Below are 21,667 nucleotides of genomic sequence, written 5' to 3'. Positions count from 1 at the left end.
TAAAGTAGAAAAAAGCACATCCAATCCGGTGCTTTCCGAGCGTCGCCAGAAAACGATGCCGGATTGGTCGATGAAAAGCTTTGCCCAGACGAGTACATAACTATCGGTAAAGAAGATTCATCGAATCGATTACTGTTTTTCGTAGAGCTGGGATGGTGATCGATTTAAAATATACACTTAGAAAAATGTTCCGAATTAGTCCAGAACATTTTGTCTTGCTGCACACAGTGCTAAAAACATAAAATCTGGTCCTTTCGGAAGAAAAGGTCTTGGAAAGTCTGGTATCGTCTATGTTAACAAAAAAAAGTTCCATTTGTTTCTTTACGTTTCGTCTTCGAGTAAATTAAGATCTCGTGCATAACAACTGGAAGTCTCTCACAGACGAAAAAGTTGAATCTACTTGGGCAAAACTCTGTAATTATGCTGTAGCGCAAAGTCTTTGCAGGCATGTTTTAGTTGTTTTCTACTTATTTGACGATTTTGAACCATTTGTTCCGAGTTTATTCAAATAAAACTTTAACTGGTGAAATAAATCTGATCAATCTGGAACATTGGAAACTCTGGCTGCAAACCCAAGTAACAACTCGAATGCCTTATGGTTTTGATTATAATTTATAGGAGTTTTGTAATTGCTTTTTCAATCACTACCTGTTTTATGACAACTATAATAAGTGTCTCTTTTGAGAAGTAATATCATAGTTTTTAAAGCTTCTTTAAAACCCTTTACCTAGACTAACAATTTGGCTGTAAATAAAACAATTTGCACTAAAATAAAACCATGCAAACCCTCTGAATATTGCTTTTAAACATTTTCTTTAAAACATTATTGTCAGTTAAATTCTTTCATAAATCTAGTCTTGTGTGTGTGCGTGTTCATTGGATGACAGTATCACTCAGAGCAATTTTGAGGGTTCTAAAGTACATTTATGACATATTTGTTGTGGCCTATTTGATTTATTGCATCTTACGTTAAGTGTAATTTGCATTAAAGGGAATTTCATGGCCGCCATTATGATATTTTTTGCCGTAGCTTTTATTGACATCAAATAAACTTCGAAATGTAAAAAAGAATGAAATATGATTGACTTTCATGATTCATTTTCAGGACGTATGCACACGTTTTAACGCCACGAAATAGTTTTATACAAAAATGACGATGAATCACAGAAAATAATGTTCATAAATTATGGAGACTTTCGCAAAAACTGCATTTATTTCAAGGCGATTAGTTATAATTCATATTTTTATTCATACATTCACGATAAAAATAAAAGTGCATGTAATTTCTACGTTCGGAAAAAGCCTCAAGCTCGTAAATAAAATCAAATAAATTCTTACTGATTGCATTCAAAGCAGACATGACAAACACATAGTCAAGAAAAATATGATCAAAACGAAAGTTTATTCATAGCGGAATTCATTCCATCCGAATAAATTTAATGTTGATCGTAAAGCTGGTTTCAAAATTTTCTTGAATTTGGAGTTTTAACGCAGGTTTATGCTGATTCTTCGCTTTGCTTTATAAACCTTATGAACTTCATAAGATTTATAAAGCAAAGTGAAGATTCAGCATAACCCTGCGTTAAAACTCCAAATAAAAAAAAGTTGAAACCAGCTTTACGATCAACATTGAATTTATTCGGATTGAATGAATTCCGCTATGAATAAACTATCGTTTTGATGATATATTTCTTGACTATGTGTATGTCATGTCTGTTTTGAATGCAATCAGTAAGAATATATTAGATTTTATTTACGAATTTGAGGATTTTGCCGAACGTAAAAACTTCATGCGCTTTTATTTTCATCGTGAATGTATGGATAAAAATATAAAATTTTAACTAATCGCCTTGAAATAAATGCAGTTTCTGCGAAATTCTCCATGATTTTTGAAAATTATTTTTTGTGATTCATCGTCTTTTTTGTATAAAACTATTTCGTGGCGTTAAAACTTGTTCATACGTTCTGAGAATGAATCATGAAAGTCCATCATTTTTTCTCATTTCGCATTTCGAAGTTTATTTGATGTCAATAAATGCTACGTTATAGGACATCATAATGGCGGCCATGAAATTTTCAAATCAAATTACACTTAACCTAAGAAACAATAAATCAAATAGCCCACAACAAATGTGTCATAAATGTACTTTAGAAGCCTCAAATTTACTCTGAGTGAAACTGTCATCCATTGAACACGCACACTCACAAAACTAGATAACAACGTATTTACTAGATTACATCAGCATGACTGAATACTGTATACAATTCTGATAGGAAATTATGCATCTTTTCGTGTAATATTACAACCTTTAGAAAGACACCAACACGATTGTGATATTGCATTAAAATTGCTACACATCACTACTCACTACACATTTCGCAGAATTCGGTAAATTTTGTTCCGAATTCTCTGGTAATTTTTCAAAAGAGCGAATAAGCACTCTTCCACTGAATCGCACCAAAGTGCTAGAGCATTAGCTAATAAATTCTCTGAGGTGGATGCAGATACTTTCACAGAAGTGTACACGCCGGTGAGCACTCTGCTATATGGTTTGCGTAGATGAAGCGTGGACACGCAAAATCAGCAAAATAAAACAATTTATCGTAAAATTTTCGGTTTTCCTTGCAAATTTTTCATAGCAAGGCCAGATCTACTCTCTATTAATTGAAGTTCACAGAAGTGTTCGCTCAACATCACGTGCCAGTGGTCACTTGGGTGTATTTAGACGAGAGCGCGTGTGAGCGATTCATGCGAAGAGAATGTGTTTCACTCGCGCCAGCTGCTTTAACCACAAGCACACACTCAAATGCTGTCTATTCGACACTGAGAAGAAGTGCGCTTTCCGCTTTGTGCGGTGCTTCGTTTTTTTCATCCTCGGTGTGGCAAAAATCTGACTCTAGCGTGTATCTCTCTGGTGAAATGCCATCTCTGCTTTGATATCACTATTCTGTTTGAAAGTCGAAAGTTTCGGGTATCATTTCATGGAAAGAGTTCAGTGATAAACGTGGAAACCGCTTGGTAATTAATAGAAGAGAAAGTAAACAAAGAGAAACTGTCACTTGCTTATACGCCCTTTTGAAATATTAACCGAGAATTTTCAACAGCTGACCGTTCGGTAATTCAATTGATCGCTGAACGTTCGGTAATGGATTTCGGTTCGGTAATCAAATTAAAAGGTTTTCGGATTTTCCAAATAAATACAACTTTTCATTCATTAATTACGCTTTTCTATTTTAAAAATGTGTATTCCTTGATTTTTCACTGCAAAGTGTGAAAAAATTTAGCTCCAGTCGTCATTAAATGAATTTTGACAAATACGTAAACTTAAAATGTGTTTGAGTTCATCCAGCGTATTATTTTCTTCGCCATTGATTTCGTTGTCGAAGTTTGAAGTTTCATACTGCTCATCTGATATCCTTCACTCTATAAATCAATTTTTCAGAATGATTTCAATTCTACGCGTTTAAAATTCTCAAAACGGTTACTGTTTGACAGTTAGTTTTCGTTCGATAATCGAAAATTGTTTTACAGTGCGAACGGTATGTTTTTTACCGTACTCGGCGACTATTCATATTTACCGTATCAATTGTGTACTTTTTTAAACAGAATTCTGTAAAAAATAATTTGCGTGCAACTGATCGTACTGTAAAAATTTGCATAATTTCTGTACACTAAAATTCGTATACCGGAAATTCGGTTATCTCTGATGTTTACCGAAAGTTTTCGTCAAAGAAATTACCGAACAGCGAAATAATATCTTAGTGTTTACTAATGTGCAGCGATTACGATTTAATATCACAACAATTTTAGGCAGTAAATATTAATTTAGTCGATATATATATTAATCGAGCAAGTACAATTTTATTATAACACCGATATATTGCCTACGTTTTTTATTCGGGAAAATATTGACAATTCAGTATACCTGACGAAAACACAACAATATTATTATTATTATTATTGTTCGTTTATTTTATCTTGACTTTAACCGTTTGGTCATTCGCCGACATGACAGCTTTTCTTTTATCAATCAGCAACGAAGAAATTGCTTTCATTGAACTTTTGAATATGTTGGATTGAAGAAAACTTTATGGTACAAATTAACAGATGCACTAAATTTCTGGAATGGAAGTGTCGATATCATTAGAGTGCCTTAAACTAGAGTGACGACAGCTGTTTTTTTCCGGAAGACAGTTTTAACAGTATGGTTCCCAACGAAGATAGAACCTGTCAAGTACAATTTAAAGCAAACAAAATTGCCAACATTTTGGATTGTTTCAAACATTACGGATAAGATGTCAACACTCTGGGTTTAGACATTCCAGACTCTTTAATTCTTCTTGTATATCCGGCTAATTCTACTCCAAGGCCCCCTAATTGTATTCATTGAACAGAAACAGGAAAGTTTGTTCGGGCGTAAACTAGTAAAATCGACAACACCCCGTTGTTCTGGAACCGGAAGCAGTATTCGTAACAAATTCTGGAATTCACCCGGCAATTCCGGAACCGGAAGTCTGATCAACATGAAATTCACAATTTTTTCTCTGCCATCTTAAGACCTTTCATTTGAATATAAGTGTGTGAAAATAGGTTTCAGCCATCTGAAGTGAGTAGAGTACAGTTTGTATTCCAATTATAAGAGATCATTCCATTACTTTAATACCACAAAATAATTTTCGTGCACTATCCTTAGGCCGTGTTTCTTTATATCAGTTAGACTACAGTAAAACAATTGCGAGAATATAATTGATACCCAAATATATTTTCAATGATTCAAAATAACATTCGACATTGTCGAATTATGATGATTTTGCCTTTGTAAACTTTCTGTTATAGTCGAATATGTGGATCATGTCGTGGTGATAAATAGAGCTGGTCAAAATCATTGCGCCTTCCGGTGATATTCCGGACTAGTATTCACATACTGCTGCATGTTGAACAGTGTGCTACTGTTCTTAACCAAATACTTGAGAAAATCCATAATGTGACCAATCAGTGTCTGGATGGACTTTTCGTCCAATGCTGTAAAAGCCAACATCGAACCGAGCTTTACAAACAGTCGCAGCAAATGGAAGGAACCGTAGATCTTTGCCATCGGTACGCCCGGATGATTCTGGATCATTTCCGCATACTGCGGTCGTTCGAATTTGTAGAGCAGTTGCGATCCGAGCATTACGTTGAAATATTCGATAATACCGTTGGCAATATCTTGAACGGCATTTTCCTTTGTGGCTGTTGATGCTTTACTCGACTTTTTATATTGGACATAATTATCTACGATCTCTTGAACCGTAGTTTTAGCTGGAAGTTCAACTAGCTTATTCTGCCGGGAAATCGCATCCCAGTCATCGACCAGCCAGGGTTTTAATTCATCTGGAATTTTTATTTTAACTTCTACCTTGGAAAGAAACTGATCCTCGGATTCAACGTTTGATGAAGTCGTATCGCTTCGACCGCGTTTTTTTCTTGCGGATGCAGAAGATTCCGGAGCATCTTCTGATTTACGTTTTTCTATCGGAGTTTCTTTCTCCTCAGATTTTTCTTTAGGAACCGGTACAGGTACTGCAGCGGCAGTTTTAGCCGACGAACGACTGCGACTCGTAGGAGTTACACTTGGAACGGTAACGGAACTGGATGTAGTTGGTGTAGAAGTTCCTGAAACGGTCGGAGTAGGTTCCTTTTCCTTAACAACCTCTTTGGAGGGAGTTGAAGCGCGTGAATCACTATCTTTGCTGGACCCAGCACTTGTATCCGCCTTTTTAGCTTTCGCGTTGGCTTTCTTATTTTTGGCAGCGAGCGACGAATGCAGCTTGGTCACTTCTCGCTGTCGCTGAACGTTCGCCTCATTGTATTTGAGTACTCGATTCTCCGGTACCCATTCGTCCCAACTAGAACCAACACCTTTGATTAATATTATAGTCAAAATACATGTTGACTTACTTTTTGTTCCAACCGGCATAGTGAATAAAATATTTAACCTGTTTGTCTTTCATTACCATACTTTTCAGTAGTTTAGCCTCGTAGATAAGCGGTCCATGAAAGCAGAGGACTTTTTCGCCTGAAAATTTATATCATGAAATGGTATACAGAAAAACCTATATAAGAAACATTCATTTACCTTCAGTGAATTTTAATTTTGGTGGCATAATTACAGTTTATTCGTATCGCTTACAAATGTAGTTCGACCGCTACAGAATTTTGTTTTGTTTTGATCTCAGTTGTAATTATCGATTAGCCATTGGATCCACGGGAGCTTTCCATCTACCATCAACGGAACAGCCCTACACAAAAAAGAAATATTTGATCGATTTTTTATTTGAGTATCCCCTCGTTTCAAATGTCAAACAATCTACACGGAGCTAGAAAAGTTTTTCACATTTATCCATCAAAAGATCATTATCGATATTTTCGTCACATTCTGTTCTTTCATTAGCGGCCCTTACACGAGCATTATTTTTGTGATTATTAATGATGACTAAGTAATGATGTATTTCAAATTTGATAGAAAAATCGTCATTACTGCACGTTACACGTTCATTAAAATGATATTATTTTTTAGTAATGACATTTTTAATGACTCGTGTAAAGGCCGCTATTCTCTTTTTCACTGGTATCGAAATTCAAAGTGTTAAACAATTTAACAAATGAAATGGAAGGAAATAAATTAAATGTTACAAACATCTCCTTTCCATTGACGTACCGTACCAATAACGATCACTGGATAAAACGTGTAAATCGTACTTCAGTCGAATAAAACATGATGTTTTCTTTTCATCACGAAATATCTCAGCGGTTTTGAGTTATAGCAAAGACAAATCGAACAAATCATTGCAAACATCCTTTTTCGCGAGCATGGCGCCCTCAGAGAGTCCGCATCGATTCTCGTACATAGAAGTAAGGGAGAGAAATTTCAAATTCGTGCGCGCCAAAATAGCAGCTCTGCGCACCCATACTATTGACATGATATGTTGAATGTGATGCCGTGCGATGGCGTTGCTGAACTGAAGATTGATTTCGCACCAAGCTGATCTGGTTATAGGTAGTACCAGCGCTGCCAACTATACCGATTTATCAGTATTTATACCTATTTTTGCACTCGATACAGGAATATGATATGCTCTCTTAAAATACCGATAATTTAATTTTCATACAGATAAACACCGATTTTCAGTTATTGTGCTTGCTTCCATAGCGACCCTTACACGTGAATTGATAATGTCATTTTTAATTATCATTTCAAATTTGCATGGAGAACTCGTCATTACTGCACCTTATACCAAAGGTAAACTCAAGATAGAGTAGTCTGCGATTTCTTATGTATCATTTGAATAGGACCCCTCGATGAGCTCGGTTCACTATCAGTTTCAGTCTTTTGAAGCAAAACAACAAACGTCTGATCACTAGATGCGTCGTAACTATTACAATGATTGTTTATGTTTGGAAAAATATCAAGTTACAGTATGAACGATATTGAGCAATTTTGCCTTATATCCAGTGATTCTTACAATAAGAAAGTAAAAACTACTTGGAACCATTGCCTAGAATTTATTTAGTTTTTTATTGCCTCATCCCATGGAGCATTTAAGTCACTTGTGGCAAGAAATCATTATGTGCTGAGCTCAATTACATGGGATGATTAACTTTAAATGTGAGAAATTCCGGAAATAAACAGCGGAAAAGGATAAATCACTATCAACCTTCTCCGATTTGGATGGAATTCTTCCCAGGTCTTCAGTATGGCGAACTTTTTGATTTGCGCTGATGAAGAGACCAATTCGACCTATATGACTGATCTGTAAAACTAGCGAAAGTTATTATTATTCACTCCGATTCTGTGTTCCGTACAAAAGCATCGTGCCATCGAATTATAATTTTCTTGTTAGAAAAGTGGCTATATAATTCTGGTTAGTTTCAACAAAGGTTTTCTTTTTGTCAAGCAATTCTTGTAAGCTTGCAAATATTCTAAGGCAATTAAGAAAAAACCATTAACTCAAATATCAGTTCGCTTTCACATCTCATCCAAATCAGTCGATATAACAAAACCGCTTACGTTCGGGACGGAAAAACCATGTACAGTATTGTGTAGTGAACAATAGAACGACCTACCTCGAAATGAGTAAACCAAACGAACAAGAGCTACCGTCGACACGAAAGAATACAATTGTTGTGACGTTAGGCAGTGCAAAATTCGACCTTCGGTACGAGAACTTGAAAGTTTGCTTAAAGAGCAAATGCATCTTGACATTGAACGTGTGCATTTACTTCAATGCAATAAGACAAATAATGTTGTTTACATCCAGTTTCATAAAGAGTTGGATGCAATTCAATTCGCAAAAGACAATAACAATGTGCACTATGTGGAGCACGAGAACATTAAGTACAAAATTCCAGTATATATGAAAGATAGTGGTATAGAAGTGCGTGTGCATGATCTTCGCTCAAGCTTCATCTATCCATATATTCGCAAAACTATGTCCCAATACGGAGAGATTCTCTCTATTGAAAAAAAAGTGAAAGAACTTTTTCCCCGGTATTCTAAATGGCGTACGTTTGTTAGGCATGCGCTTAAAGAGGCCTATACATTCTTATACAAGAATTCCGTGCAAATCACTTGTTACCGATGACAATCAGATGACCACATGTCAATCTTGCCAAAAAGCTGTTCACTACGGTAAGCCATGTGATAAACAGGACAAGGAGACAACCACACCAAAGGACGACGGTGCTTCCTTCACACCAACCCCAAGCAACCCCAGTGCACCTGTAACAGCCATCAACAACAATGAAGTATTCCCCTCAACGAAACCATCAGTATCCCCTATAGAACAAAGTACACCAGCTGCAGTTAACAGCTTACCCTCCTACCAACCAGCAACTGCAACCAATGTACAACAAGGCGCATCTACAGCAACTCTCAACAACCCAAGACTACGATCAACAAGGAAAACGGAAATCACACACAACACCGACGATGAAGCAATGGATGATGAGATAAGCCGCGGACAAAGTGGAAAAAGAGTGGAAACGAGATCCAATAGCAAAAAAAAACTATTTTTCATGTAACGAATCGACCACGAAAAGATTTTACGCAAAAAGACCAGAATAAAAATTTTATTATAATAAAAGAAACTCAAATTTTTCCAAATTCTTGCTTATTCTTGGCATTTACATCTTGATCTATCAGAATATGAAATTTTCTACTGATTACTTTAAAATCATACCACATAGTTGCAATGAGTATTATATTTAGTAACGCCTATCGTACGATATGTCCTAATCACATGCAAGTATCGAAATGTTCGTTAACGATGTAACACTGAGAGCCAAATGAAATTTTTGGCTTTTAGGCCCATTTAAAATGACAGATTTTCACAGCGTTCTGAAATCGATCTGGCATCCTTGGTGTAGTAATGTTGTTTTGTGTGTGTCAAACACTGTAAATAAAGTAAAGTGAATCGCGTGCTACCGGTTCTTGGAAATCTTTTACCCGGCAATTAAAATGTCCGGCGCAGCCCGGTTAGTTCAATACGTTGTGGTAAACGGTGAAATTGCCCAATCGTGGCCGAAAGGAGCAGTTATAGCACAATGCTGTCATGCTGTTTCGGCTGTAGCTCATATGTTTTCCGCTGATCCGGATACGATAGAATATTTCAAGGATTTAGACAATATGCATAAGGTGGTTCTGGAGGTAAGTAGAAGAGAAAAAAAATTTGTTGGAACGGATTTTCTTGTGGTGAGACCCATACCTTGCTGTAAATAGCTTTGGTTAGGCGGGCGGAGTGATTTCGCGGTAATAATATGTACTGTTGCGTATATTCACTCATACCACTACTTCCATCAATTTCTGCGGCAGAATATCATCCTCTTAAATCTTAGAGATCGCTGCTTCGCTCTAGCCGGTATCTCTATTCCATATTTCAGCAATTCAACTTGCACATGGCCATTGACAGTGGTTTGCGTTTGAAACTGGCTTCAAAATTATTTTATTTTGTAAAATATACGAAGCTCAACAAATCGATTTTGCTACTAGGACACTCTAATCTACCATATGACAGTACATTCTCAAAATTACATGCATACAATTAAAGCGATTGTGATCTATTTCAACTACCCTGTTTATTTTGAATAATCAGTGAAATTTATATCTAATCATGAACGAGTGTTGTCTTATTATTCCTAATATAACTCTTTAAGTCTAATTGGTCTTTCGTTATCAATCTCTCATGGTCAAACGAATAGTCGCTACGACTAATTGCGATTTTGATTTATCTCTTCATTCGCAGCTGTCCTTCCGCAGTCCTAGATTCGATGATGCTGTCAAACGCCATAAACAGAACGAAGCTGACGCTAATAGTCGGTTACAATGCGCTGGTGTGCCAGCTGAAGACGAAATGTCGCTTTCCAACCTGCAGCGCTGCCATAGCTTAATCAGGAAGAGACTGTAGGCTCTTTTACTGCCAGGATACATGTTGTCGGATAGCAGAACATATGTTCAATATATTACGACCTCTTCAATCTAGACGCAAACAAAAAACAACAATTTAAACCTAGACTTTTTATTAATATGATGACTAGCATGGTTTAAATTGATTTGCGTAATAGCAAGGATTGTTCTGATTAACAATTAGTTGCATCTTTGCATATCTCATACACAAGCGCATCAACCTCTAAGAGTTGATCACCTCTATTCTGTATTTCGATCGAATCGGATTTTGTCGAACGAATGTAAAAATTTGCATTCTCTAATTCGATCGAGTGATGCTTTTGTATGGAAAACTCGAACTCGATCGAGCTACAGAATGCCAAATTCCGAATTCGATCGAAACAATCCGATTCGAACGAAATACAGAATCGGGGTGAATGGTTGCTAATGGTGATTGATTAGGCGGGTAGCCATCATAATTGAACAATCGATTTATCGAAAGGTTTTGCCTGCCTTCGAACTTAAACTTCTGGAAGCCATCGGAATAATCACCTCTATTCTGTATTTCGATCGAATCGGATTTTGTCGAACGAATGTAAAAATTTGCATTCTCTAATTCGATCGAGTGATGTTTTTGTATGGAAAACTCGAATCGATCGAGCTACAGAATGCCAAATTTTGAATTCGATCGAAACAATCCGATTCGAACGAAATACAATATCGGATTGAATATTCGAGTTATCACTACTGCAAGATCTATTGGAAACAGCATAAACGAACTGGTTACCGTGAAAATAATTTTACTTGTCATATTTATTGATACATTCATTAGGACTCTCGTCCCGGGTTGACGGTTTAATGCATAGGACGCTGGTCTTACAAGCCAGTTGTCGTATGTTCGAGCCCCGACCTGAAAGGATTCTTAGTGTCAGTAGGATCCATAGTACTAGCAATGCAATGATTTTGTAGACTAAGAATCGGTTGCGAAGTCTGTTGAAACAGAAAGGCCAAATTCCACAAAAAGGAATGTAATGCCAGGACTTTGCTTTCATTAAGACTTATTTTATTGTCAGATGAATTAATGAAATAAATAAAAAAATAAAGAGCGCTGGACGGCATTGACGTCCATCTTTCGAACACTATTCCGGATCCTCGTGGTCAACTACTTCGTATCCTTGGTCCGCTAATAATTTTTGTACACTGAGGGAGCCGAAAAACCTTAAATGGAACGGCACTGGGCAAGTTGGTCGGGTTACTTTCTTTCGGCACGTACATCATTTGTTAAATATATTTCGTTCATTCCGCGTGGGTGACTGAGTAGGAAGTAAAGCAAGTGCATCATTCCGGTTGGTTTAGGTCCAGAGCTCAGTTCGAGTATCAAGAATTCAGTTCAGTATTGAATCCACTGCGGGATATTCGAGTTTTTTTTTCGAAGAAGATCGATTGCGTCATCCTGCTGCTGGTCGTTTGCTTCGTTGCAAATCGAAGACAAAAATCATCAGTTTAGTGCAAATCTAGAACAATTTGATTAGCTTTGTGCACTTTTCTCAGTGCAAAATTCGCACCAAACGAGTACGAATAAAGCCAGCCAGCTTCGCGTTCGAGAAAAGTGCTCCGAAATGTGTTTAATATCGTAGAAAATTCTCGTACAGTATTCTGATAGTTTCATTCACTGAAATATGCAAATCCGAAATGAAATAATCGACATCAAAATTCTGTATGTTGCTATTTTTTACTGTCATTTGTTCCGCGTTTTATAATTGTGTGGTAGAAAATATTTGTCGCCAATAGGTCAATCTGCAGTACAAATGTACGTTACAATTTTGGAAGCGAAGTAGTAAAAGTTGCGAAATATACACAATCAACAAATACGAAGGATTATAATTTTTATTCGTATTCGCGTCCTCCAGTAAGGTCTGTGACATTACTCAGCCGCCTTTTTTTCTACGATAACCGTGCGTTTCGTAAAACCGTTAAACACGCTCGCGGAGTGCTTGCTGTTTCGACGCCATCTTCGATTGAGTGAAGTGAAAAGAAACATGCTGTTCCATTTCTAGGGAGTCTAGAGTTATAGAAAGATATTGAAATAATTTTCAATTTTCATTAACACCTGTTAATAGTTAAGTTTTTACAAAGTTGGTTTGATCAACTTCAACTCCAAGGGTATGACCACATCTTGGATTTAACACTAACTTTAAACTTCTATATATATATATATGTTTTCCAGAAGATGCATTGTGATTAATGTTGGCCATCGTAGGCGTGAGTTGAACAAATCACATTATAGAACGATTTTTGTACGAATTAAAGATAGGATTCTGCTGTTCAAATAATAAGATCAAACAAAGTGGTTTCCCTTGCATTTAGCATACTGAAGTTCGTTCAATTGCATCGGGTAAATTCTGGTGGATTGAAAACCATTAGTTGTGATATTTTATGCATTGACTCGAACGATAAGCTGAATACTGGTGCAATCATTCCTCATGTTCACTCCGCCATAACAGCAGAATTGCACATTATTTTCATATAAAACTTTCTGATATATTATGTGTACAACTTTGCTTCCGCCGTTTGTTTTCCAAAATTTAAAGCTTCATTGCGAAAAAGTGCTTACAGATGTATTATTCAAAGTATTGTCCGTCGCTAGCGACAACTTTCTCCCATCTTTCCGGAAATTTTCGGATCCTGGCTCGAAAAAAGGAGTCCTTTTTTTACGCTATCCATGAAGCGATCCATTTTCCCAACTCTTCGAAGGATTGAAAATGTTGATCTGCCAGGCCGTGTGCCATCCAACGGAATAGGTGGAAGTCAGAAGGGGCGACATCTGGGGAATACGGCGGGTGGGGCAAGACTTCCCATTTCAGCGTTTCCAGGTACTTTTTGACCACTTTTGCGACGTGAGGCCGAGCATTGTCGTGTAGGAGGATGATTTTGCCATGTCGCTCTTGAAACTGTGGCCGCTTTTCTTTTAGCGCGCGACTAAGGCGCATCAGTTGCGTTCGGTAGCGACCTCCTGTGATGGTTTCACCCGGTTTTAAGAGCTCGTAGTAAATTGTTATTCATCTTTGAAGGTTTTTTCTCTTCCACCATCATGTTTGTCTTCGACCTAGAAATCACCATTTTCAAAACGTTGAAACCACTCCCGACACGTTCTTTTACTCAGAGCAGCATCACCGTAAGTTTCTGAAAGCATTCGATGCGCTTCAGTTGCATTTTTTTCGAATTGCAACAGAAAAGTAAAACTTCCCGCAAATGGCGAGAATTGGGCACATAAACAGACATTTTCGAGCGTGAATAATACGAAAACAAGACCAACTGTCACTGAAACGGCGATGACAATTCGTTAGGCACTGTACACACTCACTTTAAAGTCATTATCATCTATGTATTTTAACCAGCCTCAGCCGGTACAGCCACCTATCGGAAAACGGCGGAAGCAAAGTTGTACACCTGATACATACTCAGTACCGAACTCCACCCTTCGTTAATCGTAGGTGGGGTACTAAACAAAATGATGTGGTGTCGACAAATGAGACGACTATTGATACAACTATTAAACGAATGCAGTGTTCATGTAAAAGTTAATGGACACAATATTTAAAGGAATGTTAAATATCTTTAATTGTTAAATATATTCGATTGAACTTTCGAATGTCCAAGAATTACTCATTTTATCTTTCGGTTTTTTAACAATATCAAACTGACTAGAGATTGTGAGAGAAGAAAGAATATGAAAAATGTAGAGCCATAGTACTCAAGGAAGAGTAAGGATTTGAAGATAAAGTGCGGAGAAGTTCGACGTAACAAGGTTCATTTAAATGAGCAAAAGGTTTCTCGCATTTAAACTTTTACCTTCTACCAGAGGAGTCGAACTAAGCGATGCGAATCATCCGGGTCTCTGATATGTCAGTAATTTACTAAATAATTACTGACTGACCAGAAGTCATAAATTAAAAGTAAAAAAAAGTTTTATCGCTAAATTGTTAACGAAAATTGTTCCTGTCATTGTCACGCTAGGAACATTCATCAAACACGTCTAAATAATATCGCCAAACTAGCGAGAAGTGACGAACTACAAGTGGCGAGGGCAGCTTCTGTAAATTGGCGGAATCAATTCAAAGTAGTTATCTTTGTTATTTTTGCTTCACTTTTTATCCCATATGTCGAAACCACTAGTTTGAGAGAGATCTACAATCGTTGTTCGATACACTGACTGAAAAGATGATATGGCGATCGGTGCATTCGCTTAAAATTTGCGTAACAAAAGCTTTCAACATAGTTCAGATCCGGCCAAAAAGGAGTGTCATTTTCGTGGGACCGGAGGAAGAGCAACAGGCGCTTTTGGAAGTATTTTTCTTTATATATTTGGTCGGATTCAACGCTCCCACAGATCGCTCGCCACACCAAATACTTCTTGGCAAATTATTCGACCTACTTCTGAAACTTCTCCGGAACATCCAGGCGGAACTTTCCGATAAAAACTCCAGGTCAAGGAGCTGCTTGGTGTCCGCTTTGATGTACGTCGCTTGTGAGGAATTCTGGCAACCGGTCGAAGGCTGGCTGCATTCCGGCTGCCTTCAAAATTGCCCAGGTGAAATTGCGTCATATTCTCGCCGGACGTGTCTTGCTTATTCGTTCTTCCTTCTGTTTTTTTTGTTAGACTTCATTTGATATTCATCAATTTTGCATGTACATACAAAAATTGAAAAAGAGTCGAGACGAGGTAAAAGAGGTTGAAATATGGGTATTTTGAGGGATGAAGAATTATATATCATGTTTGGTAGTGAGAAAGAAACGTTATTGCTTTTTGGGCCCTTCATATGAACTTTTTATCGAAAAAATAAAACCAGAGGCACTAAAAATACAGAGCCGATTCAAAACGGTTCTGCCAGTCTTTTGTGGAAAAAATCCTACAGCAACAGAACCGTTAATAACCGCTAGGCGATAATCTCTACCGAAAATGGATGTTGCATTGTTGTCAGCTTGTCACTTGCCGGAATTCTGTCATCTCAACGATGACGATTATAATTGTTCCAATCGATAAAACTTTGAATATATAATACCCACTTTGCGCTGTGGCCCATGGCATCCGATTGGTGTTTCTAAAATCTCTATTTATGAAACATTTTTTTTGCAACATTCGAACTGTATTGAAATCTATAAAATCATATGCTCTGATACTCTGCTAAACTGATGAAAACAACTTCTCGACCAAAACCTGAATTCTCGATTATAAACCTAGATTCTGTATGTGTATTCTGAAAGTCCAGAGCCTGGTTTCTGGAACTCCAGAACCTGGATTCTGGAACTCCAGAACTTGGATTCTTGAGCTGGATTTTTAACTGAATTCTAAACCTGGGTTCGGGAGTCGAATTCTGGGCTTGGACTCTAAAACGAATTCTGGAATTTAATACGGAACCAAAATTCTAGACTTGCACTCTGTAACTTATTTTTTAATCTGAAACTGATTAGCTCTAGAAATTGGAGACCTGGATTTAGGGGCCTGATTTCTGGAAATGAATTTTGGAACTGAATTCTGAACATGAGAATTGAATTCTGATCTTCAACTCTGGATCTGAATAATGCATCTAAATTTTGGAACTAAATTGTAGAACTGAGAATTGGATTTCGGAATTGAATGTTGAGTCTTAATTCCGAATATGGATTCTGGAGCTGAGTTCTGAATCTGAATTCTGTACTTGGACTTGGGAATTGAATTCTGTAACGAAATACTGGAACTGGACTCAAAAACTTATCATTCTCCTTAAACGCTAATTTTGGAAAGGCGCTCCTTAGTAAAGTAGAACGTATTCGCGTCAGAATAAATCTAAATCTTACTGCACTGCGATTCGTAGTGTACAAAGTGTCGATGACTACAACAGTCGGGGATCGACACAGGCAACCACAGAGTGACGGAGCCGAACATTTGAAAACCAAAAGATTTCTCCAACTGTGTCAGACCCAAAGTCAACTGACTACGAGGGGATTCAAAGTACACAAAATGTCAACGACTACAATAGATGCAAGAGCAAGGGAATCATACAATGGAAATTCAAAATAACTATATGTTGTGTAAAACTAGTATCTAGTAGAAGGCATGATGATCTTTCAACACTCGATATGCACATTCTAAGCATACATATAAAACTCGGTTGTTACTTGGGAGCAACTACAAGAAAAAAATAGCATATCTTTGTAATTTTTGTTTATATATAACCGCACATTTCTAACAAAAAAATTACTTCTTTTGTATATTCAACATTTAGTCCTCCCACCATTCGAATGTATTCATTTTGCAACTTGCGGCTTGGTTTTGTTCCACATATCTCATCTCGCCTCTAATGATGTACTGAAACACTCCCACGCTGTCGGGAAAATTTTCCGCGCTAGCCTGTCTCGATAGACCAACCAAAATGTTTCATGAAATCGTGCGTGGCGCTCTGTCCTGTTCCAGTTCAATCGGTTTTCCAATGCAAACATCTAATGAACCTTCCTCGGCATGAGCAAACATTTACCACAAGAGCTAGGCATATCAGAACAGGGTAGCGTGGGTTGAAAAATCCGAAACTGTTTATTTTTAAACCGAGACAAACACCAAAAATTCTCGTCACCGGCCTACATGCGAAATGACTCGGTTCGTACTAAATATCGTTCATTCTTATTCATTTCCGTCCGTAGGCTCCGGATGCCAATAAGTTGATCAGCCTGGCCGAGGTGTTGCAGCAAAACGAAATCAAGCATAAACTGTGGATTGAACAACCGGAAAATGTGCCCACATGCATAGCACTGAAACCCTACAGGAAGGAGGACGTTCAAAAGTACGTCAAGAAATTCAAACTTCTCAGCTAGTGAAATCAGGAGTGGAGGTGGACGATAAAATTTTCCTGAAAGAAATATATTGCCTGTTTGGCTTGAAAAAATAAATAATGGGAAATTTCTCAGAACCGAAATGCGAATTGTTGACCGCCTTGTAGGTTTATTGCTTCAGATTTCGGCCATGTGTAAACTGGGACCGACAGCAAGGTGTGATCTTACGCCCGTTACGTAAAGTCCTCGGCTTTCGGGGCCGGCGTTAATGTAAATGTATACGAATACAATATTTATAAATCAGCTCGCACACTCGTTTTCACCGCTAGATTATAAAAAAATGTGATTGAATGGCGGCGGTCGGCCACCTACAGAATAGGTGATCAAATTTGGGTGAGGAAAAAACAGACCATCAATCATTTGAAGCATACCGAAATTAATGTGTCCTAGTATTTTCGTTTCATAAAACCTTGAAATGAAAGGAGTAGAATCTCATTCATGAAAACACGTTTACCCTCTATGTTCTATGGTCGTAATACTAATTGTATTTGCAACTGTCGAAGCTTCAAATTTTGTTAATGACGTTCCCAATTATTATTTGCCAAGTATTTCATGATCCTTTACGTTCAGTGTCTTAATTAAGAATTTTCGTTTTTCTACAACTCGTTAAATTGAGTTTACGAACTGAATAAGGGGTTTCGTGATACAAAGGACAAATTTTGACTATAAACTGTCACTTGCTTATACGCCCTAATGAAAAATCAACCGAGATTAAGTAATCAAAACTTTTTTGAACTTCTAGAAATCGACGTTAACATTTCAAAAGGGTTTAAAAGCAACTGGCAGATTCTCTTTGTTTACTTTCTATTTCGACTATATCTCGATACATATCTGGTACTGATAGAACATGTCTCATTTTACATGAAAATTTTGTAAGTAAACTTGAAAATTGGGGAGTTATCAACAGAGAAGAGAGTAAACAAAGATGAACTCTCATTAGTTTATGTGACCTTATGGAATGTTCACGTCGAAATTTTCAAATTGATAGGCATTAGTAAAAAGCCAATTTCCTTCTTCATCACGGAATAATAAAAACTATCAATTTTTAGGTAGAATGCGTTTTAACCAATTTTAGCTTATTTAACTGACCACTTACCATCGGTTTTGTGAAATAATGAATGAAAATTTAAATTAACCTAAAAAAGTGGTCAATTAACAAGCAAATTTCTGATTCTAAATACCAAACTGTTTTCTAGGGAAAAAGCTTTTAAAGAAAATATTCTTTTATATTTCAAAAACAGCTATGTGGAAATCATTTTAAATTCTGGACTGACTCAGATGAATTATTTAATCGAATCCGAAATAATCTCGCTAAATTTTCGTATAGTTCCGCCTAAATTTTCACAAACCCGCACCATCCTTGCTGAAGTTTTCTAAACTCGCTGATCACGCACAATTGCTTCAAAACTTTTCTACTCATTCGAACTAATTGATACCATACCAACATTATCTTCAGCTTTTATTGACATACATTCATCGAGCCCTTTTGGTATACCCTCAAACCTCTACATCCCTTTTGGGAGTGTTACTCACCCAGCGAGTGCCCAGGTTCAATAGAAAATAGGCGGATGTAATAGGAGTTCCCAACCAAGCATAGCAATTGTTCCTTTTACCACTTTGGGTCAATGTGCAGGAGCACTGTCTTGTAAAAAATACCTTTGCGTATTTTCGAGATCTTTCTTGCCGTTTTTGGACAAAAGCGTTCTTCAAAATTATTTGTTCACGTCAATAAAATAACCATGCTTTCGAGCAGGATTATTTTTGACAACATCAAAATAACCACTCGAGTGTCAGATTTCCACCAAAAGTTAAAATTATCCACGAAATGGTTCCCAGCCTAAACCGAACAGAAGTAATACGTACGCAAGTCAATCGAGTAATGTTCGAAAATTGAACAACTCGAACGAATGATATTCGAGTTCATACCCAACTCGAAAGGAATGCTGAATGGAAATTGTACATTCGATCGGAATATTTCGAATCGATCGACGTACAGAATAGGGGTGATAAACCATTCTATAGAACCATATTCACCCCTATTCTGTACGTCGACCGATTCGAAATATTCCGATCGAATGTGCAATTTCCTTTCTGCATTCCGTTCGAGTTGGGTATGAACTCGAATATCATTCGTTCGAGTTGTTAAATTTTCGAACATTACTCTATCGACTTGCGTACGTATTGCTTCTTTCAAAGAAGTGTTCAAGTGTTTCCGAACGAGAGTCGATCGAATCATACAAGTTGAACGGAATAAAAAATGCAAAATTCGAACTCGAACGAAAGTGTAGATTCGTTCGTATCACAAATCCGTCGGATTGCAGAAGCGGGGTGAATATACACCCCTATTTTGCACAGATAAAAATATTTTGTGAATTTACATCTATTTTTATGCACATATTTGGAGCAGGTAATTAAACATAAAATTACTTTACAATTCTGTATGTTTCAATACAATTTAATTGCCAAATAAGCGTTAATTGAAAGATACAGTTATATTAAATGAAAATTCAATGCAATTCAATTTAGTTTTGCATCGATGAAGGTTTTCAATCGAAATTTCGATTCAACTCATGTGTATTCCATGTTACTATTGATTTTCATCTCGTGTAAATTTCATTATTTCTTTCTGTGTGTATTTAGTTCGAATCGGAATGTTTCGATCGAATACGAAATTTGGCATTCTGTAGCTTGATAGAGTTCGAGCAAAAGCATCATTCGATCGAATTACAGAATGAAAATTTTTACATTCGTTCGACGAATTTTATCAAACTTTATTTCTCACTTTTGTCCAAATCAAATTGTCTGATAATTCTGACTCACGTACTTCTCGATTCAAGATGTCGTTGAATCAAGAAAACGAAAATATTTTTCTGGATAAGTTTATTGGAACTTCTAAAACGGCGGAGCTTTTCAAAACGTCCAAGCTTTCACGTGCGGTCAACGAAAGTTTTCTGAGTAATTTTTTACTGTAACTTACACAAGATGATGTATTTAATGTTCATTCGGTGTCAATTTCAGCAAGCAATTACACCTTAGACTTAAAAATTTTAGAAGGGAACGAAGTGTAAGCGTCATTACCCAGCCCATGCGGTATAACTCAGATAAGCTTTACAGAATTTTATTCCTCTAACAATTTCGTTAGCAGAAAAACGAACGACTCGGTTTTTATCAGTCTTGATTAATATTGTTTTTAAAATAACGGATTTTAAAATTGTAAACACATTATGTGCTTGAAAATAAACCTAAGCATAATCATATCAAACTTGAATAGACTGGTTATTTTAACAATAAATATATTCTATTCGAACATAAATATCATTAAATTTATCCTCTATAAAAAACTGTCATATATCAAGCATTATATATGATTAAAATAAACATTTCATATTCCATTCAAAGACAACATGAAGGGTTGCTTTAAGATTCATTTTCAGATTAAATGGAATGAAATTATTTTCGAAAAAACTATATATATGCTCTAGAACAGGGGTTCCCAAAGTGGTCGATATAGACCCCTTGGGGTCGATATAGACCCCTTGGGGTCGATGTCCTTTTTGCGGGGGTCGACGTAAACATAAACTGACTGTGGGGGTCGACGAGGTCTTGAAATCGACCCCCTATTGTTTGATATAAGTTGTTATTTGAAATATTCATGCTAAAAAGTTGTGTTTGCATTCAGTAATAGCCGTTCAACCGAGAAGGTTGTGTATAGAAGCGTACAGTTTAATAACGCTGGTTGGTTTACACGCGTTAAAAACGACAACGGTTGAACTACAGGTAGAAACCTGTTGGCAGCAGCCGTTAAAACGTATAGTCGTGCTGCATAAGAGAGCCCTAGTGCTGGGCCAAGCTGGTGAAGGAAACAACAAAGGGCGTTTCCCAAACTCTACCCAGGCCGCAATATACAGCCACAAGTGCTGAGCAGGAGAGTGCAAAGGCACATCGAAGAGGAAGAGTGCAAAGGCACATAGAAGCAGGAGAGTGCAAAGGCACACCGGTGCGAAGGCACTTCGGTGCAGAAGCATATCGGTGCGGAGCACAAGGAAGAAGGAGACAAGACAACTCGGTCTTTCCACTGCCATACAACACGCAGGTATACTCCGGTGACCTGCGCTGGTTACAGCTGGCGAAGACGAAAGCAAATCGGAATTCGAGTGGTGCTGGATGTCAGGTAGCAGTAGCATCACATCATATTCTATCGCTACAGTGAGCTTCAGCATTGTATCAACGTCCAGATACATCCAACAAGAACATCTAGAGCAACGAGGATCTACACGGCAGTGCAACGGAGATAGACAACAATTTCAAGGTAGAAGTTTTTTCTTTTCCTTTTGATTGAGTACTGTGTAGTGTTGGTTTCAAATTTTATTTTAAAG

The 21,667-nt window shown here is 37.2% G+C and overlaps 2 protein-coding genes across 3 annotated transcripts; one reads left to right on the top strand and one right to left on the bottom strand.

The window, feature by feature from the left end:
• Positions 1–4,742: 4,742 nt before the first annotated feature.
• LOC131431682 (nuA4 complex subunit EAF3 homolog) lies at positions 4,743–6,286 on the bottom strand. Its single transcript, XM_058597539.1, has 3 exons — positions 6,120–6,286; positions 5,942–6,059; positions 4,743–5,889 (listed from the first exon to the last, which is right to left on the bottom strand). Exons 1-3 carry the CDS (start codon positions 6,145–6,147, stop codon positions 4,884–4,886), a joined length of 1,152 nt encoding a protein of 383 aa, XP_058453522.1. The 5' UTR covers positions 6,148–6,286; the 3' UTR covers positions 4,743–4,883.
• Positions 6,287–9,351: 3,065 nt separating this feature from the next.
• On the top strand, positions 9,352–17,357 carry LOC131429715 (putative peptidyl-tRNA hydrolase PTRHD1). 2 transcript variants are annotated; one of them, XM_058594028.1, is made up of 2 exons: positions 9,352–9,689; positions 10,285–10,530. In XM_058594028.1, exons 1-2 carry the CDS (start codon positions 9,501–9,503, stop codon positions 10,444–10,446), a joined length of 351 nt encoding a protein of 116 aa, XP_058450011.1. In that variant the 5' UTR covers positions 9,352–9,500; the 3' UTR covers positions 10,447–10,530. The 2 variants fall into 2 exon arrangements, with proteins under 2 accessions (XP_058450011.1, XP_058450010.1); XM_058594027.1 differs by lacking the exon at positions 10,285–10,530 and adding an exon at positions 17,103–17,357 and having other exon boundaries at positions 9,413–9,689.
• Positions 17,358–21,667: the final 4,310 nt, after the last annotated feature.

Source organism: Malaya genurostris, chromosome 2 (genome assembly GCF_030247185.1).
Source record: "Malaya genurostris strain Urasoe2022 chromosome 2, Malgen_1.1, whole genome shotgun sequence".
NCBI lineage: Eukaryota > Metazoa > Arthropoda > Insecta > Diptera > Culicidae > Malaya > Malaya genurostris.
Note: the sequence above shows the minus strand (reverse complement) of the source record. Positions and strands in the feature narration are given on the sequence as shown.